This window comes from Sus scrofa, chromosome 6, assembly GCF_000003025.6.
Source record: "Sus scrofa isolate TJ Tabasco breed Duroc chromosome 6, Sscrofa11.1, whole genome shotgun sequence".
Lineage (NCBI taxonomy): Eukaryota > Metazoa > Chordata > Mammalia > Artiodactyla > Suidae > Sus > Sus scrofa.
Window position 1 is genome coordinate 27,547,698 of NC_010448.4, and position 27,136 is coordinate 27,574,833.

The following is a 27,136-nucleotide window of genomic DNA, read 5'->3' on the forward strand; positions in this document are numbered from 1 at the left end:
GCAGACACTGAGACTGAGTGCAGGGTGGAGGGCTGGCGCTCCCAGAGGTATGCCAAAGGTCATGGGGAGGCAAGGAAAGGAGGGACAAATAGCAGGCTGTAGAGGGATAGGCAGAGTCCTGGACAGGAGGAAGCAAGGGAGAGATCAGAGGGTGCCAGGCAGGACCTCAGACCTGGTTCCATGGGGAAGCCAGCTGGTGTCTGTGGCTCTGTCTTAATGCCCTCTGATTAAAGCCAAAATGCTCCTCTCCCACTAGGAGGCTCTGGTTCTGCCCCAGCCCTCCCCCTACCCTAGGGCCCCCAGATCCCCACACCCACAGGACCCCTTTGCACCCAGCATCAGGGGGAAGTGGCAAAGAACACAAGAGCCCAGGAGAGAGACAAACTGGGAGTAAATCCCTCACTCTCTAGCTGGATGACCTGGGGCAAGTCACGTCACCTCTCTTAGCCTCAGTCTTCCCTTCTTTGAAACAGGGCTAAAGGAAGTACTATCTTTTGCTGTACAGAAGCCCAGAGGCTTAGAACCCAGGAAGGACCCAAAGCTTAGCTTAGCACCTGCCACAGTGTCTGGCAAACAGGGGAAGCTCCAGTCTGGACACTCAATGGTCAGTGCAATTTGCAGAAGGACTCAGGGTCCAGAGCTTAGGTCTCCAGTGGTAGATGAACAATTCAGGGACAAGCCTGAGGAAGGGATGGGATGTGGGGAAGCAGGGGTGGCCCGCAGCATAGATGGTTGCTCATGCACCAGAGCCTGAACAGTTGCTGGAGGAAAGGAAGGAGGGTGGATGGTCAGGCTAGGGCCGGGGTGAAGTAGGGGGGAGGTTTAGGTCTCCTTGACCCCGCTTCTTGAATCTCAATTCAAGGCTCAACTGGCCTGCGGGCGGGTGGGCGAGGGCGGGGCAGAGCCAGCCTCTCTCGCCCTGCTGGGGAGTGAGGATGGGGGCGGGTCCCCCGGGAACTGCTCCTCCTGCCTGCCGCCGCTTTAAGAAGCTGCTCCGCGGCAGCGAGCGGGGCCGGAGCCGCAGCCGAAGAGAGAACTGAGCCAAGCCGGCAGGTGCACTGCTGTGGGGACGGCAGAGGCATGACCGGCCACCATGGCTGGGGCTATGGCCAAAACGACGGTAGGTGCAGACCCCATTCCGTCCCGACCCATTGCGATTCGCCCCGACGCTCGGCGCCTAGCCGGTTTGTGGGACCAGCAAGCGCCCCGTCCTCCAGGCGGGACCGGGACCCCCACTTCCTTCCAGCCCCCAGAACCCGGCCCACCCTCCTAGCCAGAGCCCCGTCTCCTCCGCACCTGGCGCAAAGTCCAAGCTGCGCCCCCGGCCGGCCCCGCAGCAGCGAGCCATCCGGAGATGGAGCGCGTCCTGCTGCCTCCTCCACGCAGCCCCTGACGGCCACGCTCGCTCGACCCCGGGCCCGGACACTCTCTCACTCATCCCCGGTGTACGCAGCGGGTGGCGGTCCCGCGGAGCGCTGTGCGTGGTATCTGTGCGGGGAGCGCGCACGGCGGGTGAGCGGGGACCTCTGGGGAGCTGGGCTTCGCGTGGGCAAGGGCGCGGTGTCCCCGCAGAGAGTTTCCCCGTCGAAGTGTCTGAGCCCTCGTGTCTGCAGGTATGTGAAGGAAGGGGCATTTGCGAGCACGCGGATGTGTGTGTGAGTGTTTGCATCGGGCAAGGTGTCTGAGCACGTCCCAATGTGAAGCAGGGGAGCCCGTGGCCCACAGCAGTCCCCTGGTCTGACTGGGAGACAAGCCCCTCGATTCTGCCTCAGTTTCCTTAGGATTCAGAGGAAGGGAGAAGAGCCAGATGGCTTGAGTGTGGGTCTGGGGGAGGTCAGTCCCTTTGGGGCTATTTCTTACCAAGTGGGGTGGGGGGATAAGGGTGCCTAGCTTTCCCCAGGTGAACAATGAGGATCCAAGATCCAGGCTGCCCGGGGCGGGGGTGGGGGGTGGGGGGGGTGGGGGGGAACATAGTGATGAGAGGAGCCATTCCTACTTCTCTGGGGAGAGGCAGAGGGTGAGTGGGGGTCCTGGGCTTCAAAGTCTGGGGGTCAGGATGTTACAATAGCCCAGAGGGAGTGAGGGAGCTGCTGTGGTGTCTCTGGCCTTCTCTGGGACCCCAAGCACCTAGGAGCATATTTTCAGGGAAGAACCCCAGATCTAGACATGCAAAAGCTAGAAATATTCATAAAAAGGCAACAGAGATCATCAGAGATGGAGAGAGAGGCAGAGAAAGGGCAAGTTGACAGGACCCATGGAAGATCACTTCCCTCCCCGCCCCAAACACCTGCTCCCAGCCAGCTTCTGGGTGCTTCCCCCAGCCCCGAGTCAAAAAGTCCAGCTTTCCTGATAGTCCTGCCCACCAGCACTGAGAGTCCACTGCCCCATTAGGCCTGCCCACAGCTGGCCACCCTGCAGCTATATCCCTCGCCCAAACCTGGGTCACCCAGTCTAAGGGCAACGAGGGAGAGAAGGACAAGGATGGAGGTGCCGGCATGCAGCACGCTCACAGGACTTCAAAAATAACCCAGTGGGTCTGGGCCACAATTCTGAGTCATGCATTGGGGACACAGCTCTGTCGGCACCTGCTGCTGTTTTCTCAGGAAAACTTAAGAAGCCAAAAACTGGGAGAAGCACCAGCCGGCAATGGCTCTAAAAATAGGCTGCATCTCAGGATGTTCCCCAGAGAGATGCTGAGCCTCTCGGCTGCAGATGGAGCCTCTGGGAGGCAGGTGGTGGGTGCCTGTGGGTGTGCATGCAGGTGTGTATGTTTATATGTGTGCATGAACATGTGTTTTGCTGTCGTCTCTTAGTGCAGACCTGAGTTTGCAACAGAGGGATCTGTGTTTGAGGATGCATATGTGTGTATCAGATGTAGCTGGCAGGGCTGTGTGTTTGTGCGCATGTGCTCTGGGTACCGTGAGCCCAGGTCACCGTGCACATATGTATTCGCACATGAAAATCTCCAGAACCTCACACGGCAGGGAGGGCAGCTAGGGCAGTGCACACACCCACTGCGTGTTTCTACCAGTGCCCAAGTGTGCATGCGCATCTGTGTGAGTGGCCCTCAGTTCCCTCGTCTATGAAATAGGGATCACGCTGGTTTCTCCTTCATAAGGTAGGGTGAGGAGCAAATGCATGTCGCAGAGGCAAAGTGAGGTTGTTTTCACAAACACCAGTGCCAACTTGGCCAAGGTGCAGGAAGAGGCCAGATACCTGGTAGGGTCAGATCAAGACTTCAGGAACCTGGGGGGCTCTCCGAGTGTCTGCTGGGGGTTGGGGAGGACCCACAACCCAGAACTGTCCCCGAGCCTGTAACTTTTTTGTGCTCCCTTCCAAGCATTACCTCTGCAGACCTCCCATCAGCTCTGGGTGTTTTAGTGAGGCCATTTTGCAGGTAAGGAAATGGAGGCTGAGGGAGGACGTAGCTCCAGACTGCGAGGCTCCAAAGCAGGGGCTAACCTCTGAAAGGACACCCCGGATACCACCCCACACAGGGACCCTCAGCCAGCAGCCCAGGTTATCTGGGCTGGCCTGAGTCCTTGCCCTCTCACCACCTGCAGGCCCCTCACACTGGCACAAGCTGTATCCCATCGCCCAGGGAGACCGCCAATCACCAATCAATATCGTATCCAGCCAAGCTGTGTACTCGCCCAGCCTGAAGCCTCTGGAGCTTTCCTATGAGTCCTGCACATCCCTCAGCATCGCCAACAATGGCCACTCCGTCCAAGTGGACTTTAATGACAGTGACGACCGAACTGGTAAATGGCCCCCGCCAGAACCTGGCATCCTTCCCCCGGGGTCCTAACCCCATTTTGGCCAGGCTCGGGCGGGGCAGCATGCTGTGGTGGGGGAGGAAGGCTCCGCTTCTCACCAGCTATGAAGCCTTAGGCTGAGCCTCAGTCTCCTGATACAGAAAGTGGGAGCATTAGGACCCATTTTCTTCCCTAGGGTCATAGAGAGGAAAAGTGAATACCTGAAGTGATGTTTGTAGTGCTAGCCTACAGCAGATGCTCGAGAGATGCTAATTCTTTCTTCTCTTTCATTTAGTGCTTTAGGTCAGGTTTGTTTTCACTCCCTGCCCCATCACTGACCTGCGGTGTGGCCTAAGGCCAAACCCTCCTCTTTGTGTGATCTGGCCAAGCCCAGCAGAGAGAGAGGGAGCAAAAATGTTCTGCATGCCAGGCCCTTTGCTAAGGTCACAGGCAGCTCTGCTCTTCCGCTTAAGAACCTACGTCTAAGATGGGCAGGTAGAGACTCAGTGAGTTGGAGAGGGCCAAGTCCAACTCCAGTGGTCTTTTCTCCAACTCACCTACAACCTCAAGATCTCAACCATCTTGGAGCAAAGAGAGGCGAGTAGGAATTTGCAGCAGCTCCTTCCAAGGTCTCTTTGCCCTTAGAGTCTAGTTCAGGATTAGAGTCCAGGTTCCTTCATGACAAATTCCGAGACAGAGGTGTCTGGATCATCCTTAGTAAAGGGGTTTTGTTGTTATGACCACGCCTGTGAGGAGTGGAGTGGGGCAAGGAGGGAACCTGTTAGAGTGTCTTATGTAAGGAGGTGACTGGTACTCTGGCCCTCTGTCTTCTCCCCTCTTAGCCTCCCCCCACCAACACACATACAAGGAAAGCACTCAGAGGAGCTTAAGTTTCAAGATGAAAATCAAAGAGCAGAGAAGAGGAAAGCCACGTAGGAGGGATCACTGTGGCTTAGCCCTGAGTGCCCTGGTAGGCTAGGGGAAAAAAGAAAGAGGATCATTTATAGTTCTTGTTGCAGAAGGGAAAAAAAATCCAACACATTCTCAGAAGAGAAACAGCATTCCCCGGTACTGAATTCTAGGAAATGTCTCCCACTCAGAGCTTTAGGAAGGGACATGGGACTCTTGACGACCTTAGATCACAGTTTATGAAAGAGCCATTTTCAGATAGCTGGGTTTTCTAAAGAGCCTTCAGAGGGCACTGAGGGCTCAGTCCAGACATCAGTAGCTCACTGAAGGCCACTCCTGACAGGGGAAGGACCAAGAGAACATTCCTCTGGACCAATGATCCATGGGCTCACTTTCAGGCCTGGCTGAGGTTCCCTCCCCTACCAGAAGGCCCAGGCCTGAGGGGGTGGGGGACCAGTGGAAAGAAAATGGGCTTGAGGAGCCCCCATCGTGGCTGAGTGGTAACCAACCTGACCAGTATCCATGAGGATGCAGGTTCAATCCCTGGCCCCGCTCAGTGGGCTAAGGATCCAGCACTGCTGTGAGCTGTGGTGTAGGTCGCAGACATGGCTCAGATCCCGTGTTTCTGTAGCTGTGGCGTAGGCAGGCATCTGCAGCTCTGGAATTTCCACATGCTGTGCCTGTGGCCCTATAAAAATTAAAATAATAATAATAATAAATAATAATAGGAGTTCCTGTCGTGGCTCAGTGGTTAACAAATCTGACTAGGAACGATGAGGTTTCGGGTTCGATCCTGGCTCAATCAGTGGGTTAAGGATCTGGCGTTGCCGTAAGCTGTGGTGTAGGTTGCAGACACAGCTCGGATCCCGCATTGCTGTGGCTCTGGCGTAGGCCGGCAGCTACAGCTCCGATTCGACCCCTAGCCTGGGAACCTCCATATGCCGTGGGAGCAGCCCTAGAAAAGGCAAAAAGACCAAAAAAAAATAAATTTTAAAAAACTTTTAAAAAATAAATAGCAATAAAAGAAAAGAAAATGGGCGTGGGAGTGAGGCACTTGGGGTTCTGCCACTCCCCAGCTATGTGACCTGGGCAGGATGCCTACCTTTCTGGGCCTCTGCCCCACACCTGACCAAGGGGGTAACAATGTATCCCCCTCAAGGTCACCGTGGCGGTCGATGTCTGCCGAGTGCTGATCACATAGCAAGTACAGGGTGAGTGGCAGTGTGGTCTATGGTCAGATGGAGCCAAGCTCAAGGGTTAGGGAGGGAGGGAGCTCTCCAGGGGACAGCACTGTGAGCCCCAGCTGGGGCGTGCTCCCAAGAATGGGCCCCCACAGGCCATATCAGAGCAGCTCAGCCTGCAGGCCTGGGTACTCCTACCTCCCCAGGATGGGGCAGCCTGATTGGGCCCCTGCCCACAGCCACCCCCACCCCCTCAGGCTCCCTTTGTCAATCATTAAACATTGCTATGGACAGGTCCTGCTTCTCATATAGGACAGGACAGCAAGAGGGGCCTTCTGGGCTGTCCCATCATCCTTTTCCTCGAGGGGTCCACAGCGGCAAGGCCCTGCTCTAGTCAGCAGTCCTGGAGGGGGCTAGCGGAGCTCTGAGGCCAGGGCTGTCACCTGATCTAGGGGCTCACATTCAGGCCTGGCTGGGGATCCCTCCACTGCCAGATCGCTTTCAGTTGGAAATTCAATCAGTCTCACGAGGCCCTGTTCATGGCCCCAGCTCACAGGTTATCAGGATGGGAAAGTCACAAAACCAGCATTAGTGGGGCCTGCCAAAGAGGCCATGGGGAGAGGGACACTGGTGATACCTGGGCCTGACCATCAGAGTGGAGACCTCTGGATGATGTCAGGTCCTGGGGAGGCTCAAGATTCTGGAGGGGCAGCCTGGTCTGGTGACTGGGGCCTTGGGCTCTGGACTTATGAAGTCGTTGTGGGCTTGCTGTGTGACCTTGGGCAAATGCCTTGCCCTCTTTGTGCCTCAGTTCCTCCTTTATAAAATAGAAATAATAGGTTCTGTCCTTCATGAGCTACTCTGAGGACTAAAGGAAAGACTCCTTCTGATCCAGCTCTGGGTCAGGACTCTAGATATATAACAGGTCTATTGTTAGGGATAGCGGGGGCCTGAGAAGCCAAGTCTCAGCTTCCACATGAACCAGGCAGGACAGGGGAGGATGGGCAGATGGAGAGATATGCCCTGTCGGTACCAGACTCCTCTGCCACCTACAGGCCTCCAGGATTTCTCCCCTGGTCCAGCTAAGGGCATAGGGAACTGGGTGGGAACTGGTCCAAGTCCGCTTTGCCCAAGGAATTTTCCTTTTGCGAAAAGTTTATCGCATCTTGAACACTGCCCTGAGCCTGGCACTGCTGCCTGTGGGCAGTGTAGGCTCTCTCACACTGACTGCTACACGTCCCACTTCTACCTGCAGTGGTGACTGGGGGCCCCCTGGATGGGCCCTACCGGCTCAAGCAGTTCCATTTCCACTGGGGCAAGAAGCACAGTGTGGGCTCAGAGCACACGGTGGACGGCAAGTCATTCCCCAGCGAGGTAAGACCTTCCTCTCTCTGAATCCCTCCACTGCTTGGGGAGTCAGGGGCTTGACCAGAACCAGAGGTGGGGCTCTAGAGAGTGAGGAGGAACACCCAGATGCCTTTGGGAGAGATACCCCCTAACCCCCCCAGCACAGGGTCTTCCACCTGAACTCTGCCCGCTGTTGTCTCATCTGTGTGTCCAGAAGGAATTTTCTGAAGGGCAAATCCCACCACAGCCGCGCTAACAACCCTTCAAGGATTAAGCTTGGCATTCAAGGCCCTGTATGAGCTGGCCTTGTCCAGCCTCATCTCCCCCTGACTCTTCACTCTGACCTGCTTGTGATGAATCCCCTGCCCACACCTGGCTCCTTCGTACCTGCAGGCTCTTGTCTATGCCGTGCTCTCTGCCTGGAATGTTCTCCCCGACAGTTCCGTCTGATGACCCCCTTCTTAGTCTTTGGACTCAGCTGCAGCCTCCGCTTCCTCAGGGTGGTGGCACACTGAATGGGCATCATTGTCTATTTCACTGAGTTCTCAGAGGGTAGGGCCCGAGCTCTCTGGTCCCTTGGGGCTCAGGAAAGTGTCAGGCCCAGAAGAGGAGGAACGCTATCTGTGGCTTGCCCTGGGATCCCTTCCTGCAGAGGACCCAGGAGTCTGGTAGGAGTGAGGGCAGCCTGGCTCTGCGCTCGCATGGCCCCTGAGAGGCACTAAGCACTGGCCTGGCCTGTTGTTGCCTCCATAGCTGCACCTGGTTCACTGGAACGCCAAGAAGTACAGCACCTTCGGGGAGGCAGCCTCGGCACCCGACGGCCTGGCTGTGGTTGGTGTCTTCTTGGAGGTGAGGGGTGGTTACTTGGGGCCAGGAGGGGCATGGGCAGCCTGGTACCTCCCCTACTTCAGAACTCAGTGGGGGCGGGACTCACACTGCCCTCTCCCTACCAGACAGGGGACGAGCACCCCAGCATGAACCGTCTGACAGATGCACTCTACATGGTTCGGTTTAAGGTGAGACCGGGGATGCTTGACCCAGAGCAGCCTGGTGGGGAGGGAGGAAGAGACTAGGTCACAGAGTGGACCCAGCACCTTCAATGCCCTGCAAGTGACTCCACTGTCCTCAGTATCAATGGCCCAGCTGAATCCCTAGCACGCAGTCTGGTTGGGCGTAGGGTCGACAAGATGCTGGACACATTAATGGCCCTCCGACAAGCAGTGCCATAAAAGTCTGCTGAAGGCAAGGGAGAGGACATAGCGCTCAAAGAAGTCCAGAAGCTGCAACTTTTATGTATAAGAGGATGGGTGGGAAAGGCCGGCCTAGGCTGGGAGACGGCCTCTGAGATCACAGCGACCTCTGCCCACAATTTGCATCAATGGGCCAAGGAGAAGCCTAAATCCTGTTGAATGAAACGAGTGGGGAGGCTGTTGGTCGGGATCATCCGCCCAGTGGGAGGCCTTTGCTAATTCTGGGGTCCCCCACCCTGCCCCAGGGCACCAAGGCCCAGTTCAGCTGCTTCAACCCCAAGTGCCTCCTGCCTGCCAGCCGGCACTACTGGACCTACCCTGGCTCCCTGACAACACCCCCACTGAGCGAGAGCGTCACCTGGATCGTGCTCCGGGAGCCCATCAGCATCTCTGAGAAGCAGGTGAGTCCTCCCCGAGCACCCAACAGGGGGATGTCGCCCTCGAGCACACCCAGGCAGGAGGACTCTCCCAACCAGCAGCCCACAGCCTGTGGTCCCACCAGCAAGGCTCCCATCTTTTGCTAATAAATGTTTAGATCCTTAGATAGGATTCTGCTTGATTGTTAGTCCTTAGGACCTGGACACAGGCTGGAAGGGGAGATCTCTGGATCCTGGAACCACCCCCGGTGTGAGAGAATCTGAATGCTACATTTACTGATAGTTCTTAGCTCAACAGGATGGAAACTGGAACTAGGTAGAACAGGGTCCAGTTATTCTTTTTTTTTTTTTGTCTTTTGTTTTTTTGCTGTTGTTGTTGCTATTTCTTGGGCCGCTCCCGCGGCATATGGAGGTTCCCAGGCTAGAGGTTGAATCGGAGCTGTAGCCACCGGCCTACGCCAGAGCCACAGCAACGGGGGATCCGAGCCGCGTCTGCAACCTACACCACAGCTCACGGCAATGCCGGATCGTTAACCCACTGAGCAAGAGCAGGGACCGAACCCGCAACCTCATGGTTCCCAGTCGGATTCGTTAACCACTGCGCCACGACGGGAACTCCCGGTTATTCTTTAGTGAGTAAGCCGCTGAGGTTAGAGTCCCAAAGAGGAAATGAGTGGAGAGGAATAAGGACGAGCCCTAGGGATGAGAGTACGGAGGGGCAGAACTGGGTGGGCATGTGTGCCCGATGCTGTGTCGGGGATCACAGCACCCCCACTCCACCCTGCGTATCTCTTCTGCAACCTCAAGATGGAGAAGTTCCGGAGCCTGCTTTTTACCTCAGAGGATGATGAGAGGATCCACATGGTGAACAACTTCCGGCCGCCACAGCCACTGAAGGGCCGTGTGGTCAAGGCCTCCTTCCGGGCCTGAGCTGCCTACCCACCCAGCTGGCCGCTAGGGCACCGTCTTCCCAAGGGCTTCCATGTTGGCGGACACCAAACCATCTGAGGCTCCCTGCCTGGGAGCGCTGCGGACCCCCCTTTAGCTGGCTTGCTCCTTGGCCACCCTGGAGGCCTCTTCATGGGACCCTCTAGTTGGGGGATGCCTTTCAGCTGCCCTGGGCACAGGAACGACAGGAGCTGAGCGTGGTCCAAGCCCGAGGCTGCCTCTGTTCTCCAAGACCCAAAGGCCCCTGGGAACCTTCTCTTGTCTTCCCCACTGGCAGTGACAGCAGCCCCACCCTGAGCTCACACTGTGATGGATGAGACCAAACTCACTGGGGCAGGCAGCTGGCATTGCCAGAAAGACTCAAGCAATAATTAGAAGTGGGCACAGCTGCCCTCTTGGCGTTACCTCTTCTGCAGGCCTCTGCCATGCACACACCTCACTGCCAGGCCATTAAAATCAGGACCCAGCCTGCTGGAGGTGACATGGCCTTCTCCCTCCAGCCACCTGCTGCCATAGGCAGGCACTGGCTACAGCTTATGTAGTATCTCCCTTCATCCCCACCCAGCCACCAAAGCCTCTACGTGACAATCCATCCATGCGATGATTAATAAATTCATTCATTCATGTAACAAATACCCATTGAGTGCCTGTGTTAGGTTAAGTCCTGTTCCAAGCATGGGGCAGCAGGGGGAGGCAATGATGGGAAGTCAAGCATAGTATGTTGAGAGGGCCACGGGCATTGAACAGGTGAAGGTTATACAGAGGGCAGGGCAAGGGCTGTGGGGGCGGAGGAAAGGGGCAGGCTGTCTCCCCTACCCTGAGCTCACACTGCGATGTCTTTGGTGAAGAAATTAAATTCCAGCCAGTATTCCAAGGCAGAGAGAAGGGAACAGATGTTTGAGCTGAGGGGAGAGCCGTAGGGCAAGCGCCAGGGAAGACCCAGGTGTTTGCGGAGCAGAGAAGCTCGGGTGAGGCTGGAGCCCTGGGACTAATGGGAGTCAGGAAGGATCTGGAGTAGAGGGCCGGATATGCAAAGGAGGGAGGTTCCTGTGCAGTGTGGGTGGCCAGGCAGGAGGGGTAGTGGGGAGGAATTGCCAGCAGCCAGGAGAAAGGATTGGGGTGGTGGAGGCCTGGAGCTGGGGGCCGGGTGAGAGAGATTCAGGAGGTAGAGCCCAAAGATAGCCTCAGGCTATCTGCGAGGGTGAGCAGAGTGCATGGTATGTCCCTGGATGGAGAGGGGCCTCCGTGGGGGCTAGGAAGCCCAGACAGGAGATGTTTTATAGATGGTAAACAACTCCTGGTAAAATTCCAAACAACCCAATGGTTATTTTCTACATGTTAAATGATAATAAACATGCAAACATTGTTTTGTGTTTCCAAATAAAATAAAAAAGTTTGTAGGCTCCAAGGGAGATAGACAGATTCCTCACCTGTCTGAACACCCAGGTGAGATGTCTGAAGGTGGGGCAGGACTCAGACAATCCTTGGTTGTGTGACTCTGTCCTAGGACTCCTAGCACCCCGGCCATCCCAAATGCCAGGGGTCTCCTCAGCTGCGTGACAACTGCCTCTGGATTCTCCAAATGCTCTCTGAGGTGGTGCCACAAGATTAGGGGACGAGTGGGAAGGCCATCTGGGGATCAGGGAGAGGGTTAGGCATAGCCCGAAGGAGGTGAGGGCATGGGTGACAGCATGGATGGCGGGTCCTCCCTGTGGCCAGCAGGCTGGTCTCTGAGGATGGAGGGTTGGGGACCCCATGCAGAGCTTGTTACCCAGCCCCCAGCTCTCCCCTCAGAGGCCACGACCATGATGTTTCCTGGACATCTGCTCAACTGCTCTGGGCCTCTCAGGAACTGCACCCCCCCTGCACACACAGGGGTCCGTTAGCCTCAGCCTCTACAGGGACCTCTGCAGGCTGAGAATCCACCTAAGCTATACATCAAAAGGACTATGGGGAACTCACATGTATAATTAGGTATAAAGATAATACAAAATGATAATAAACTGACAGGTAACTATAAAGAAGGTAAAGGTAGATCTCATGTCTCTCATTATCCTTTTTTTTTTTTTTTTTGGCTATGCCTCCAGCATGTGGAAGTTCCTGGGCCAGGGATCAAACCTGCAACACACAATGACTCAAACCACAGCAGTGATAATGCCAGGTCCTTAACCCACTAGGCCACAAAGGAACTCCCTCATTATGCTTTTATTTTAATAAAACATTTAGTTGCCCCTTAGAACTTGTTCCTTGTGCCTGTGGTGTGACCCACCAATGAGCACAATCCACAGACTGACTCGTTTAATTAAACCCAAGACCTTTTGAGGTGAGCACCATTCTGATTCTCATTTGGCAGATGAGATATTGAGGATCAGACTGGTTAGGACAATTGCTCTGGGCCACAAAGCAGGGATTCCTGGGACTAGGACTGGCCTGAGTCACCAGCCTAAGCCCCTTAAAGGGGATTCAGCCGGGTACTACACACACACACACACACACACACACTCAGTCTGGTACTAAACACACACGCACACGCATATTACATTCAGACTGGTACTAAACACACACACACACACACACACACTCAGTTTGGTACTAAACACACACGCACACGCATATTACATTCAGACTGGTACTAAACACACACACACACACACACACACTCAGTCTGGTACTAAACACACACGCACACGCATATTACATTCAGACTGGTACTAAACACACACACACACACACACACACACACACACTCCCTCCCTCCAACAGTGCTGGGAAGTGAGAAGCACAGGTGCTTCCAGCAGTATGTTTACGCCCCCTGGTGGCCACGTGTAGCTTCATCCCTGGTTCATCCCAGCCAGTGATCCAACAGCAGCGGGGCTCGGCCTAGCTGTGCTGGGATAGAACCTTGCCCAGCAGGTCACTACTTGTCAAAATATTTAAAATATGTTTTGCTGTCCTGTGCTCCTGCTTCACTGGCAGCCTCAGCTCTTGCTTCTTCTGCTGCCCTTGGAGTCCAGCACTGAGTGGAGCAGGCAGCTGCTCAGTGCCACTGAGACCCCTGGGCTACTGAGGAGAGGGCACTGGTGGAGGGCTAAGGCAGTAGCCCCACTGGTCCCCAAAGGTACAGAGGATGCAGGAGGGCATTCCTGGCAGGGGAACAATAAGGACAAAGGCCTGGAAGTAGTTACACAGAACTGAAGGTTAGTGTGGAAAGAAAGTTGCATTAAACCTGATCCAGTCTCCAGCATAGCCTGGGGATGAGGTGGTGCCCTGATTACAAGGACGGGTCCTAGTTCTTTAGACAGAAATAGCTCCAGAGCCAAGGAAAGGAGGACAGCTCTGCTTCAATGCCCCCACATACTCTCCCCTGCCCCCATCCTGTAGTCACCACACAGCTAGGGGGAGGGGTCCACCCCCACAACATACTTAGGAATGGTTGTTCCCATTCAGCAGATGGAGAAACAGAGGCTCTAGATTCATCTGAGGCCCCTTGCTTGAGTCATGTGTCCAATCGATGACAGTGCTGAGGTTCTCATGTCTGCCTGACGTTAGGCCCAGCCACCTGAAATCACCACATTGCAGGGGGGGGGGGGCCCTTTAAGAGCTGAATGAGAGAGTTCCCTCATGGCTCTGCAGGTTAAGGATCCAGTTTTGTCACTGCTGTGGCTCTGGTTACAGTTGTGGTGCAGGTTGGATTCCTGGCCCAGGAACTTCTGCATGCTATGGGTGCAGCAAAAAAAAAAAAAAAAAAAAAAAAAAAAAAGGCAAAAGAGGCTTATTTTTTTTTTTTTTTGCTTATTAGGGCCAACCTCTTGGCATATGGAAATTACCAGGCTAGGAGTCGAATTGGAGCTACAGCTGCTGGCTTAGGCCACAGCCACAGCCACAGCAACGCAGGATACAAGCCATGTCTGCGACCTACACCACAGCTCATGGCAACGCCAGATCCTTAACCCACTGAGTGACGCCAGGGATCAAACCCATGTCCTCATGGATCCTAGTTGGGATCGTTAACCGCTGGGTCACAAAGGGAACTCCAAGGCTCTTTTCTTTTGGAAAAGCAGATGTAAAATTGCTTAGGGACTTGGCCCTGTGTAAATGAGCCCCAGAGCCACAGTGCCACTCTGGTCCTCAGCAGAGAAGAAAAAATACCCAGTCCATGAACTCCCAGCCTTCCACAAGAAGTGGGATATTCACAAGGAGTTCCTGTCGTGGCTCAGCAGTTCCTGGTGTGCCCCCCTGCAAAAAAAAGAAGTGGAATATTCACATGGAGACTCTGATTGTCGCTATTGATTAATTAAAGTATACCTGATTTTCTTTCTTTCTTTCTTTTGTCTTTTTTGTCTTTTTAGGGGTGCACCTGCGGCACATGGAGGTTCCCAGGCCAGGGGTCCAATTGGAGCCACAGCCACCGGCCTATGCCATAGCCACAATAACACCAGATCCAAGCCGCGTCTGCAACCCACACAACAGCCCACTGGCAACGCCAGATCCTCAACCCAATGAGGGAGGCCAGGGATTGAACCCGCAACCCCATGGTTCCTAGTTGGATTTGTTTCTGCTGCAACAGGAACTCCAGTATACCTGATTTTCCATGAGTGTATTTGAAATGCACCAGCCCTGAATTGCCCCCTGGGGGACAAGACTTAGAAAAAACACACACATTAACACCAATGGAGATGAAGTTCCTATTAAAATATAGTCTTTACCAGATGAATGGATTAAGAAGATGTGGTATATATACACAATGGAATACTACTCAGCCATAAAAAGAACCAAATAATGCCATTTGCAGCAACATGGATGGAACTAGAGACTCACATACTAAGTGAAGTAAGTCAGAAAGAGAAAGACAACTACCATACGATATCACTTATATCTGAAATTTAATATACAGCACAAATAAACCTTTCCACAGGAAAGAAACTCATGGACTTGGAGAACAGACTTGTGGTTGCCAAGGGGGATGGGGAAGGAGTGGGATGGACTGGGAATTTTGGGTGAATAGATGCAAACTATTGCCTTTGGAATGGATAAGCACTGGGAGCTATGTTTAGTCACTTATGATGGAGCACGATGGAGGATAATGTGAGAAAAAGAATGTATGTATATATGTATGCATGACTGGGACACTTTGCTGTACAGTAGAAAAATGACAGAACACTGTAAACCAGCATAATGGGAAAAAATCATTTTAAAAAACATAGTCTTTACCGAAAGATGGCTAAACAAAATCACAACATGGTGACAGGGTAACTGTCTTCCAGGGACAGTTTACAGGGATTCTCCCCAAACTGGTCCCTCAGGCTACCAAATGTGGGTCACAAGTTTTTAGGAATGTGGCTTGCCCATGAGTCCAGAGACCAGGACTGAGACCCCTCTCAGCCACAAGCTTTTTTGTTTGTTTTTTAGGGCTGCACCTGCGGCATATGGAGGTTCCCTGGCTAGGGGTCAAATTGGAGCCATAGCTGCTGGCCTGTGCCACAGCCACGGCAATGCCAGATCTGAGCCGAGTCTGCGAAACTACACCACAGCTGACAGCAATGCCAGATCCTTAACCCACTGAGCGAGGCCAGGGATCAAACCTGCGTCCTCACGGATGCTAGTCAGATTCATCTCTGCTGAGCCACAACAGTACTGCAGCCACAAGCTTAAAGTTGGATCACAAGGGAAACTGGGGAAGCCAGTTCAGATCTCTGGACTCTATTTTGCTCTTCTAAGAATAGATATATGGGCTTTTCACAAAGTACATGGGTTCTGCCAGATGTGACTAGATTTTACAGCAAAAAGGAGGTTCATGGTGAAATGTTTGGAATTGCTGAGCTGAGACTGGATGAATTCCTTTTACTGCAGGACTTTTCAGTGCCTTAACTAAGCGATTGTTCGTTGTGAATCTCTTCCAGGGCAATGCAGTATGGATGTGGTCCTTTTCTCTCAGAACATTTTCTGGGATCCTGTTCCATGGGCCATACTTTAGGAAGGCACGGGTGAGACTCTCCTTCAAGCTCTCTCCAGTTCTGGCCCAAGAGCTGGAGATGAGACAGGCAGCCCTGGCCATAAAATTCAAGCCCTTCCCTTAGTTGGCAAGGCCAGGACCTTTGTCCCTGCTATATATTCTCCTTAGAACATTGTCTCCCAGATACTGTCAAGCTCACTCCCTAACTTCCTTCAGATCTCTGTCCAAAGCCTACCTTATCAGATAAACCTTCCTGATTTCCCCATCTAAGATAGCAGCCTCCTCCAGGGCCCTGTCCTCTCCCCAGCTGCCTCTCTTGCCCCAGAAGAGACTTTACCCGGCCTGTGCTGTGGCTTCTTCACTCCCACGCCTGTGCATAATTGTTTAAGACAGATGTTACTGGAGTTTTTCCCAATTATTAAATGCCTGATGCCTGTTTCAAAGAGTTTTTAAAAGGAGTTCCTATCGTGGCTCAGCAGAAACAAATCCGACTAGTATCCATGAGGACGCGGTTCGATCCCTGGCCTCGCTCAATGGGTTAAGGATCTGGCGTTGCCGTGAGCTGTGGTGTAGGTCGCAGACTCGGCTTGGATCTGATATTGCTGTGGCTGTGGTGTACCCCAGTGGCTACAGTTCCCATTCAACCCCTAGCCTGGGAACCTCCATATGTTTCAGGTGTGGTCCTAAAAAGACAAAAAGGAAATAAAGAAATAAGTGGTCAAAGAATGTGAAAGTTCCTACAGAGATAAGCATTGTTAACAGCTGTTAACCATATTGTTACTCTTTTCTCTGCACGCAGAGGCATGGGCAAGAGGAAGGGGAAGGGAGAGAAATAGAGAAATAAATAATTTCGGTTATTATCAAAGGCCTGCTCTTCTTTGTTGTAATCTTGTTTTTCTCTCTGACTTCTGTCCTCGCCAATAGCTCCTTCCTGGGCTTTCCAATCTGACTTTTGGCTTCGTGTTGGGCTTTGGGGTCCTTAGGTCAGGGTGCTGACAGTCCACCCTGATCCTGCCTAAAAGGAGAGCCCTGGGCCTTCAGGGCAGGGCCTCCGCAAGAGTGGCAGGAGAGGTACCCGCAGTTTCCTGGAAAACTACCATTTCACAGCGTAGCCCAGGCCAGTGCTGTATGGGCAAGAATGGGAAGCTGTGCTTCTGGAGGGGCTCCAGGGCTGTCTCCCAGCTTCCTCTTGCCTCCTCTTCCCCATACTAGACCCCCATTGCTGATTCCACAGCAGAAAATCTCCCCACCAGGAAGAACTCATCCCTTTTAAAGGCTCATCTGATAAGATCAGGCCCACCAAGGATAATCTTCCTTTTTTTTTTCTTTTTTTCTTTCTGGCTGCACCCGCAGCGTATGGAAGTTCCCAGGCTAAGGACTGAACCTGAGTCACAGCAGCAACAATGTCAGATCCTTAACCCACTGCACCAGTCTGGGCATTGAATCCACACATCCTTCATTCATTCTTTTCTAATAAGACCTTGAGACAAGGAAGCCTTGGGTAGGGTTCTAGGGCTGGCCAACATCTATAGGATGTCTGAGCTGATTATAGCCTTTAAGCAAAAGTTCTGGTGCACACAAAACCCTCAAGGGTGACTTTCTACTTTGGAAGTGGTGTGTGTGTGTGTGTGTGTGTGTGTGTGTGGTAACTTACAAAAACTGAGTGGTTTCAGACTTAGCAGAGTGATGTAATCTTTTCAGGAAAGTGTGGCGGAGGCAGCCATCTCGGTGTCTCCAGTTGTTGGCCCAGGGCCTGGCATATTCAGGCACCCATAAACGCCTACAGATTGAGTAATTAAACTGTGCTGCCTCTGTCCTGAAGGATGACCCTTTATAACCCCAAATGAACTAAAAGACTACACCAATTTATTTAGAATCCCTTAGAGTTATTTTTAGTTTAAGTCTGAAACAGCCCTTTCAGTATCCAGGAAGAGAGATAGTGCAAATTCTGACTTACTCTTTAGTACTTCCGGAAGGGACCAAGGGTGAGTGGCGGTATGAATATCATATCAGGGCCAAGTATGACAGGAGCTGTTTTATGGCAGGCAGGTCCTTGGATCCAGGTGGGCTGGCCAGGTTCCCCAGGTAAGTCAGTGTGTCTTCCTTCTAGAAGACCACATTTCCAGGGCTCTAAGTGGCCTTTTCTGGTCACCTCCTATTTTTCTCTGTTTCTGGTGGGAGGACTGCCCTTGACTTACCACAGTCAGTAGGAGAGTTCTTTTACAGTGATTTGAAAGGCAGCAGGCCATAACTGGGATGCAGAACTTCTGATGCCACAATGGAAGGGACTAAGGGAATATCTGGTGTCATGGTTCTCAGCCTTTCTCAACCCACCAACCAACTATTGTGGTAACGGTCAGTGGCCATGCCAATGTAAATGTCAGTTCAAGGCCCAATGGTTGGTGGGAAGCCATTTTACAGCATTTTACAAGATTTTACAGCAGCAATTTGCATTGTAGAAGGATCACCCTACTTATTCTGTAGAAGCAGAGCTACTAGGGCCAAGATAAAGTCAGAGGTGGGGAGACCAGATGAGAAGAATGGAATAGAGTGGCAGAGCAGCTGGAGGCAAATGTTTGGATTGGAGTTGTTTAGGAGATGAGGTGAACAGGATTAGATAACTGACAGGAGAGGAGTAGGGGTGAAGGGAGAGGTGTCAAAATGACTCCTACTTGGGGCTTGAATCTCTGAGCAGATGGTGGGGCCGTTACTACGTTAGGGGAGGAAAGAAAGAGCAAAGTTAGCAGAAAGATGACTTCTAGGCAAGCTGTGTTTAAGGCGTTCGGAGGGCCTCCAGAGGGAGGCAAGTAGATATAGAAGGGTGTGGCGCCTGAAAGAGGGTTGGCACAGAAACGGAGAGGAGGCCGTGGGGTATTATTAACAACGGTGACGAGTGGGAGAGCCTGGGCGTTTTGGGGTGTGCAGAGTGCGGAGTGTCACGTGGTGGGATGCTCTGCCACAGGACTGCCTGATCCCTGCACCCGGGCTACCTACAGTCTAGGAGGTTACCTATAGTCCGGAGGAGCCCGGAGGGTGGATGGAGGTGGGCGGGGGAAGTTGAGGAGGAACCGGATTTGGCCCCTCCGGGTCCCGCCCTCTTGTCCTCCTCAGCCATTGGGCAATTCTGCTGCCCGTCATGGGCCCGCCTCCACAGATGAACCAATAAAGACTGGCAAGAGGATGCTTCCTTCTCCGGCAGCCGGGGATCTGCACTAGAGGTACTTTCAGGGAGGCGAGTCCTGGGTGGCTGCAGCCGCAGCACTGCACGCAGGCGCGGAATTGAGGGGGGGAGCCCGGAGGCCTCGGCGCAAGCAGGTGAGAGGAGGGCGAGGACCTGAGGTAGGAAAGTGGGCTACGCGGGTTGTGAACGCCTCTTATCGCGCCGGGCCTGGCCAGCCCCAGGCCCGCTCCGGCCCACGGTGTCGGTCGGCTCAGGTGCTGGGGCGGAGAGCGGAGGTGAGGTGAGGTGAGGTGAGGGGGCGGGCCCGCGGCGGACCGGGAAGAGCCTTGGCCTCAACTGCGGTCATCCCTCTCGCGCACACGCGCCACGTGGGCCCGCGGCCTTACGGCGAACCCTGGGCTGCGTACAGGGACGTCCGCACTGGCTGTTTCAGAGTAGCCCTGTGAGCGCCGCTTCGCGACTTAGTTTCCCTTTTTATGGACTGAGAAGCTGGAGCTCAGGGACGTAGCCGCGCCAGGGTTTGAAGGAGATCGGGTTTAGTGGACTCCGGAGGCCGCGCTCTTATCTATGAGGCTGTGGGTCAGAAACTTGACTTGGGGACCTGTTTTCTTTAGATATGCGAAATTATTTGGGTCCGGGCTGCGGCAGACCGCCTTGCATCGGGCATCGCTGCTCGCTTCTCTGCTGGGCGGGGGGAGGGGGCGCGGGCGCGGGGAGGCGCCTTCTGTGCGCCCTGGCCAACCGCTCCTACTCCTAGTTGGGCGGCGTGGGCTGAGGAGAGGGGGAGTGGTCTTCAAGTGTGGGAGCTCCCTTTACCCCCACAGACAAACTTTGGGGAGGGCAGGATTCCTAAACGAAATCCAAAAACACGTGGAAAGGCTCCTCCTCCCGAGTCACCAGAGAAACTAGAAAATAGAACAGCTTTTTTTGTCTAAGGAAAAATACCGCTAGAGGCTGTTGAAAGTGCTAGGAAACTGTTTCCTTCATGCCCTTGCAGAGGCAGATGCGAACCTTTTGGAAATCAGTTTGGCAGTATGCGTCTACACCCTTTGACCTACTGATTCCAGTCTTGGGAAATAAGCAAGTAGGGAATAGGTTGATGTGTTAGGTATTGCGGTTTGGTATTTTACAAATAGAGAGGCAGTGGAAACAACCTCTAAATCTCCAATAATACACTTAATGGTAAAAGTAATAATACTCTTTTCAAAGGGTTATATTTCTTTAAATCCTCACAGAAATCCTTTATGAAACTATTATTCGCATCCTACCGACAACTGGAGCTCAGGCAAGTGACGTCGTGTGTCTAATGCTAGACAGCTAGGGTCATACTGCGTGTGCTTTGGGTCCTCTGAACTTGCCATGTTTCGCCATTGTTTGAGGGCTTATTGTGCAAGGTACAGGCCTGGGCACTGGAGAACCACTGGTGAGTAGGTCAGCCATGGTTCTTAAATTTATGGAGCATGCACACATGTATGCATTCATTTGTATATAAGTAGAACAAGCTCTGGAGAGTTTATTAAAGAAAATTTTTGCATGGCTTCCTTTTCTCCAGTCTCTTCTGGCATGCTTCTATCATCACCTGGATCAGTACTAGCCTGCATCCTCTGGAGTATTTTCCACATGCTGTGCCCAATTCAAAATTACTACCCTGCAGTGCTGGACATTGTTTTGGCCAACATGGCATAGTGCTCCAGCTCAGATTTCCTCAAGGCTAGACACGTGTTGGTGAGGATGATCGGGTCCACTTTGCCTTGTCTGATAATTTTTAGAGGCTGTTCGTACCCCAGCACAGACTTTACATTACTTTACTCATTACATTTAATGAGTTAGAGCTTAATGTTGGTCTGACCCCAGTGACTTTTCTGTCTTCTTTGCTGCCACCGTCTTCCTGTCTTATATGCTGGAGGGCCTCCAGTTGAGTACAGCCACCAGTATGGCTGGGGAACAAGAAAGAGAGCTTATGTTTAAATAAACACTTAAAGCCTACTGGGGAGAGTGAACATGGGAGCGAGGCACTGGGCTCTGGCAAGGGAGTAGATTTGGAAACGAGGAAAATGTGGCTCTGTAAGAGGAGAGAGAGTGTAAAAACCCTGTTTTGTACATTTTCTGGAATGTGTTTATTATATGTTATAATAGGAAGCAGGGAGACTTGCTTAAGTATTTTGAGATTAAATGTTTTCAGAAGTCAGTATTTTTAAGAAATTAAATTTAAAACTCTTAAATTTTCAGATTAAAAAAAAAAGTCTTGCTGAAGGAACATATTGTACAGTTGCAAAATGTCGAGTACTGTGTCCTACTGGATTTTAAGTTCTGCAAGGAATGGCATTGCCACATTACAAGGGGGGCAACGTTTATATTCAAGGTGTGCCTCAAATAGGATTAAATCAAAATGGAGGCTCTTTGCCCGGGGGCCAGCCACCTTAAAAAACAATGCCCCATGTGATGATGGCCTTGCTCTGCGGAAAGCCTATAGACACACCTCGACAGAGGAAGAGGATTTCCACTTGCAGCTCAGCCCCGAACAGGTAAATGAAGTGCTTAGAGCTGGTGAGTCGGCACACAAGATTCTTGACCTCGTCAGCAGAGTCCCAAATTCAGTATTGAGGTTTGAGAGCAACCAGCTGGCTGCCAATTCCCCCGTGGAAGACCGGCGAGGTGTAGCTGCCTGCCTGCAGACCAACGGGCTGATGTTTGGCGTCTTCGATGGACACGGTGGCCACGCATGCGCTCAAGCAGTGAGTGAGAGGCTCTTCTACTATGTGGCAGTGTCACTGATGTCCCAGCAGACACTGGAGCAGATGGAGGGGGCCATGGAAAGCATGAAGCCTCTGCTGCCCATCCTGCAGTGGCTCAAGCACCCAGGGGACAGTATCTACAAGGATATCACGTCACTGCACCTTGACCACCTCCGTGTCTACTGGCAGGAGCTGCTGGACTTGCACATGGAAATGGGGCTGAACACTGAGGAAGCATTAACGTACTCCTTCCAGAGACTGGATTCTGACATCTCGCTAGAGATCCAGGCCCCCCTGGAAGATGAGATGACCAGGAACCTTTCACTCCAGGTTGCTTTCTCCGGGGCAACGGCTTGCATAGCCCATGTCGACGGAATTCACTTGCATGTGGCGAATGCCGGTGACTGCCGGGCCATCCTTGGTGTCCAGGAGGACAATGGCATGTGGTCTTGTCTCCCCCTCACCCGGGACCACAATGCCTGGAATCCATCTGAGCTGTCTCGGCTAAAGAGAGAGCATCCTGAGTCAGAGGACAGGACAGTCATCCTGGACAACAGGCTGCTGGGCGTCCTCATGCCCTGCAGGGCCTTCGGGGACGTCCAGCTGAAGTGGAGTAAGGAGCTGCAGCAAAGCGTCCTAGAGCGGGGCTTTGACACCGAGGCCCTCAACATTTATCAGTTCACACCCCCCAACTATTACACTCCACCTTACCTGACAGCCAAGCCTGAGGTCACATACCACAGGCTGAGGCCCCAGGACAAGTTCCTTGTGCTGGCCTCGGATGGCCTGTGGGACGTGCTGGGCAATGAGGATGTGGTGAGGTTGGTAGTGGAGCACTTGGCCGAAGGGGGTCGGCACAAGCCAGACCTGGCCCAGCGACCCGGCAACCTGGGACTCATGCAAAGCCTGCTGCTGCAGAGGAAAGCCCAGGGGCTCCAGGCTGCTGACCAAAATGCTGCCACGCGCCTGATCAGATACGCTATAGGGAGCAACGAGTATGGGGAGATGGAGCCGGAGCGGCTGTCAACCATGCTGACATTGCCCGAGGACTTGGCCAGGATGTACAGGGATGATATCACTGTCACTGTGGTGTATTTTAACTCCGACTCAATTGATGCATCGTACAAAGGGAGTTAAGGGTCTCCCATCCTATTGCCAAAGTTAACTTAAATGCTCTTTTAAGACATTTTCACTTACTCTTAAACTGGCTTTTGAAACCTTAGTGTTAAAAGGGCAGGCAGATATAGCTTGCTTAGTAAGAGACTAACATAAGAGAAAAAAAAATTTAGGTTTAAAAACACTAGCGGTGATTTTACATCCCTGAGTGTTTTGGTGTCCTCTTCTATGCAGAGAGAGCAGAGCACAGAGACCAGAGAATTGGCTTGGGCTCGTGGAACCCAAGTCCTTTTATAAAGACACTGGTGTTAAACTGCCAGCCTGAGCCCTTGAAAGGTGTATTTAATCATGGTTCTAAGAATATGAAGGACTTCAAAATCTCCTGGGGTCTTGCAAAATCTGCAAACTTGATAATTCTCCTCAATTCACAATCATGGATTTCTAGACTATGAAGGGAAGTTTTGTTTGTTTTTTATTTTAAAGTTACTAAAAGACCTAGGTTTACAAAGCATATTGCAGAATACGTTTCTATGCAATATTGTAACTTTTTGTGTGTGATTTTACTTGTGAAAACATTTTGTAATGCTGCATTCTAGTTCAGATTTAGTTTATCTCGAAACTGAGTCCTTAAACTTGCAAACAGGGCCTGCTGTAAACAAGCATGCTTAGAATGAGTTTTCTTGGTTTTCAGCTGAGGGTGAAGGCTGCCAGAGCTCTGAACCAGCTGAATTTATTTGTGTTGCTTTGGGGCCCTTCCACTAAGTCCTACCCCCTGAACCTTTGAGCTGTGCTAGGAGATCACTTCTGTCTGAGCCTTAACTCCTGGCCTCCTGCATTACTAAAATTTCCTCTGGGGTTTAGTAAATCTCTGCAGATGTACTCACAGCACTTACCCTTTCTGATTATACCTCTCAAACATTCTTCTAATTCCTCCTAATGCTCTTTCCCCCTCATTTATGCTGAACTCCCTCACCCTGCTGCTGACTGTGCAATACTGTCTAGAAAGAATGCTCCCACTCTGCATGGTTGCAGGGAAGGAGAAAATTTCAACATTGCATGTGGTGACCATGACAGGTAGTTTAGGCAGGACTTGCTTATGCCGTAGATTGTGGACTTTAGATTCAGCCTGAACCTGGAGAGGGGAAAGCATGGACCTGAGAACAGTCACTAACCAGGGCTCACTAGTTGCATCTGGAGAGACACAGGGAGGACGAGATTTGTCTGATGGGACACTTGCCCTCAGACTGGGGATAAATCGCCATTGCTACTTCTGGGGAACCAGACCTTATTTAGTACAGGAGTTGGGGAAGAACCAGATGTAACTAGTAATGGCTTTCTTGGGCTGCACAGTCTGTGTTTATTTGAAAATTAAGCCACGTGGATCCTTTTTTGGGAGGATGAACTTCATGGTCTAAATTGCTGTAGCATTTCAACAACAGGAAACGTGTCCCTAAATGGAAACACAACTATAATCCCATAAAACTGACACTTTTTATGTTCCTGCTCAATCTTAAATTGATCTGTCTCCTCATCTCAACTCCCTCGAGCCACCCACTGAAAGGAAAGCAAATAGCTAGGTTTGACTTCCTCATGTTCACATTTAGGACATTCAGATGCTGGGAAACTTCCAGCCGGGGATATTTCCATTTGTTTTCCAGTGCAGCTGTTTAGTGATACGGCTTCATCTAAGAAATTCTCTTTTGAGTGCTTAGGCCTTGGTCCTTTTATTCTGAAACAATTAATATTCCTTCTGATCCCCTAGATCTTAATTCAGAAATAAGACATGAATCACCATCTCTCAGCTTGCATGAAGGTTTGCTACTAGAGCCGAAGACTGCTTGTCTGCAGGTCCTTTGTTCTTTATGCCAGATGAACCCTGACGCACCCTCGGAGCAGTTACTGGGCTTTTATATACTGAGTGTCTGAATCCTGTTATGGAGCCTAGTGTGGGTCATAAATATAGCTGATTAAGTAACTTGTGGGACAGCTGAGAGAATGCAGACTTCCCACCTGTTTCTTCAAGTGGATCTGGGTTTTCTCTGCTAATAGATTTCCTGCTTTCTAATTGGTGTATTGAGAGAGAAGAAAGGCTGCTTTATCATCTGCTTTTTCCCACTGTGAACCCCGTCTGCTCTTGGCCATGAATGCTCCAAGGAGCACCTCCTTCTGGTTAAACCCCAGCATCTCTGACCCCCTGACCACCATTCTACTGTCACTGGCCTTCCTGAGGCATATGGGCCACCGCTTGAGGACACTGGGATTTGAGGGGGGGGGGTGGTACTTGTCAGGTCTTCCAAAACACGTATCATTCCTTTTATGTAAAGATTTTGATATTGAGACTTCTAAAATGAACTAAAAAATGAGATTGCTTAATATTTAGGATGTCACTTTCAAATAAAGTATGCTTTGGTGCTTTAAATTGTCTATTATTTTAGGTAAAGAACATCGGTAATATTGGCATACTTTAGATATTGTTTTATATATGAATAATAGGGTTCTGTGGATTCTAGGGATGCGCCAAAATGGATAGAAAAGTTCTAGGATCAAGTTAGTATGCTAGGTCAAGTTACTTATTCAATTTTCTGAGATGTTATTTGTAACATTAAAGCTGATTTAATATAATGGGAATGTAAACGTTGAGCTATGTTAATATATAAACATATTTTTCCCAGAAGTCTGATTAGCCTAAAAGATCAAGTGGGTAGAAGTTCTCTTGTGGCGCAGTGGGTTAAGGGTCCCGTGTTGTCACTGCAGTGGCTCAGGTCAATCCCTGACCTAGGAACTTAGAGATGCCGTGGATGCAGCAGAAAAAAAAGAGTGGGTAAAATTGAGATTAGACCCAACTGAGCTGGCATCTTGTAAATATGAGTGAAATATAAACAGCTCAAACTTAAGAGAATAATTGTATAGTTGAATAGAACAACAACAACAAAAAATGTGTTCAGAAGGAGTCTGGCTTGACTCTTTGATCCATGAGTCCCTAGTGACTGATTTTTGTTGGACAATTTTGGGGAGGCTGCCCAGGTTAAACCAGAATATCCTGGACTGAGCTACCCCAGTTTCATCTTAAGTAGTTTATTTGTCTCTGGACTTGACTCTTTTCCATAGCAGAAAAAGCCCTACTTTGGCTTTGGAGCTGGGGATAAAGGCTGGTGGTGCCACTTGTATGAGCTGCCATGTGTATCACCAAGTGGGAAAGCCACTTGGACTGCCTGCCACCATCTCCTGAGCAGGCTGAGGCTCTGTCCCCAGTGCCTCGGGCACCTGATATTTATTTAACTGACCTCCTGGAAAATATTTCTTATCAAGCATTTACTTGGAAAAATTATTAACCCATGTTCTTTAATATTTACTGCATTTGTTTTCAAGCCATCTACCAATGTTGTTTTTGACATTGATTTTCTAACCATGAGAGATATTTAAATGAAACTTGTACATAAAAGAGGCAAAATGATACTTGATTTCTTTTGTTTTTGAATATTGATTTCTTTTTGGCAGCGCCTAAGGCATACAGAAGTTCCCAGGCCAGGGGTCCAACCAGCACCACTGCAATGACCCAAGCCAAAGCAGTGACAACACCAGATTAACTGCTAGGCCTCCAGGGAGCTCCCAGAATATTAATATTTAGGCTGTTCAGAAGTCCATTCAAAAGAGAAGTGTTGACTCCCCCTCCATATTTAACATTTTATTGTTTTATTCAGTTCCAGCATCCTGGGGTAGAAGTTTTTATATTTTGTTCTGACAATGCCTTTTTAAAAAAAATTTATGCAAGTATGAGTTCCTATCATGGCTCAGCAGAAACGAATCTGACTAGCATTCATGAGGATGCAGGTTTGATCCCCGGCCTCGCTCAGTAGGTTAAGGATCCAGTGTTGCCGTGAGCTGTGGTGTAGGCTGGCAGCTGTAGCTCTGACTGCTCTGACTCGACCCCTAGCCTGGGAACCTCCGCATGCCATGGATGCAGCCCTAAAAAGACAAAAAAAAGTGTTGTAGTTGATTTACAATGTTGTGTTAATTTCTGCTGTACGGCAGAGTGATTTGGTCATACATATATGTATCCTCCTTAATATTCTGTTCCATTATAGTTCATCAAAGGACACTGAATATAGTTCTCTGTGCTATACAGTAGGATTTTTTTTTCAGTAGAATCTTACTGACTCTCCCCTTCATGTATAATAGCATATATCTGCTAACTACGTCCTCCCATTCCATGCCTCCCCAACCCCCCGCCCCTGCCCTGGCAACCACGAATTTGTTCTCCATGTCTGTCTCTGTTTTGTAGATAGGTTATTTTGTGTCATTTTTTTTAAGATTCCACATATAAGTAATATCATATGGTATGTGTCTTTCTCTTTCTGGCTTCATTTGGTATGATAATCTCTAG

General features: G+C 51.2%; 2 protein-coding genes and 1 long non-coding RNA gene across 10 annotated transcripts; 2 read left to right on the plus strand and 1 right to left on the minus strand.

The window, feature by feature from the left end:
- CA7 (carbonic anhydrase 7) lies at window positions 950–16,269 on the plus strand. Of its 2 annotated transcripts, none has more exons than XM_021094019.1 (7): window positions 950–1,120; window positions 3,564–3,761; window positions 7,101–7,219; window positions 7,946–8,041; window positions 8,146–8,208; window positions 8,688–8,843; window positions 15,668–16,269. In XM_021094019.1, exons 1-7 carry the CDS (start codon window positions 1,081–1,083, stop codon window positions 15,842–15,844), a joined length of 849 nt encoding a protein of 282 aa, XP_020949678.1. In that variant the 5' UTR covers window positions 950–1,080; the 3' UTR covers window positions 15,845–16,269. The 2 variants fall into 2 exon arrangements, with proteins under 2 accessions (XP_020949678.1, XP_020949679.1); XM_021094020.1 differs by lacking the exon at window positions 15,668–16,269 and adding an exon at window positions 9,627–10,396 and having other exon boundaries at window positions 953–1,120.
- LOC106508763 lies at window positions 13,720–18,782 on the minus strand. Its single transcript, XR_002344554.1, has 3 exons — window positions 17,919–18,782; window positions 17,678–17,826; window positions 13,720–14,003 (listed from the first exon to the last, which is right to left on the minus strand). It is a non-coding gene; the product is annotated as an uncharacterized LOC106508763 (long non-coding RNA).
- PDP2 (pyruvate dehyrogenase phosphatase catalytic subunit 2) lies at window positions 17,726–25,171 on the plus strand. Of its 7 annotated transcripts, none has more exons than XM_021094011.1 (3): window positions 18,919–19,035; window positions 20,137–20,186; window positions 21,131–25,171. In XM_021094011.1, exon 3 carries the CDS (start codon window positions 21,178–21,180, stop codon window positions 22,771–22,773), a length of 1,596 nt encoding a protein of 531 aa, XP_020949670.1. In that variant the 5' UTR covers window positions 18,919–19,035; window positions 20,137–20,186; window positions 21,131–21,177; the 3' UTR covers window positions 22,774–25,171. The 7 variants fall into 7 exon arrangements, with proteins under 7 accessions (XP_020949674.1, XP_020949675.1, XP_020949673.1 ...); XM_021094018.1 differs by having other exon boundaries at window positions 18,938–19,059; XM_021094013.1 differs by lacking the exon at window positions 18,919–19,035 and adding an exon at window positions 19,069–19,476.

What these genes read in the sequence shown, in the direction of transcription:
- CA7 (XM_021094019.1), top strand. Translation starts at nt 1,081, where the DNA reads ATGACCGGCCACCATGGCTGGGGCTATGGCCAAAACGACG. An exon ending in TGGTTGGTGTCTTCTTGGAG is followed by an intron (nt 8,042 to 8,145) that starts GTGAGGGGTGGT and finishes TCTCCCTACCAG; the next exon opens with ACAGGGGACGAGCACCCCAG. An exon ending in TCAGCATCTCTGAGAAGCAG is followed by an intron (nt 8,844 to 15,667) that starts GTGAGTCCTCCC and finishes AATCTCTTCCAG; the next exon opens with GGCAATGCAGTATGGATGTG.
- PDP2 (XM_021094015.1), top strand. Translation starts at nt 21,178, where the DNA reads ATGTCGAGTACTGTGTCCTACTGGATTTTAAGTTCTGCAAGGAATGGC.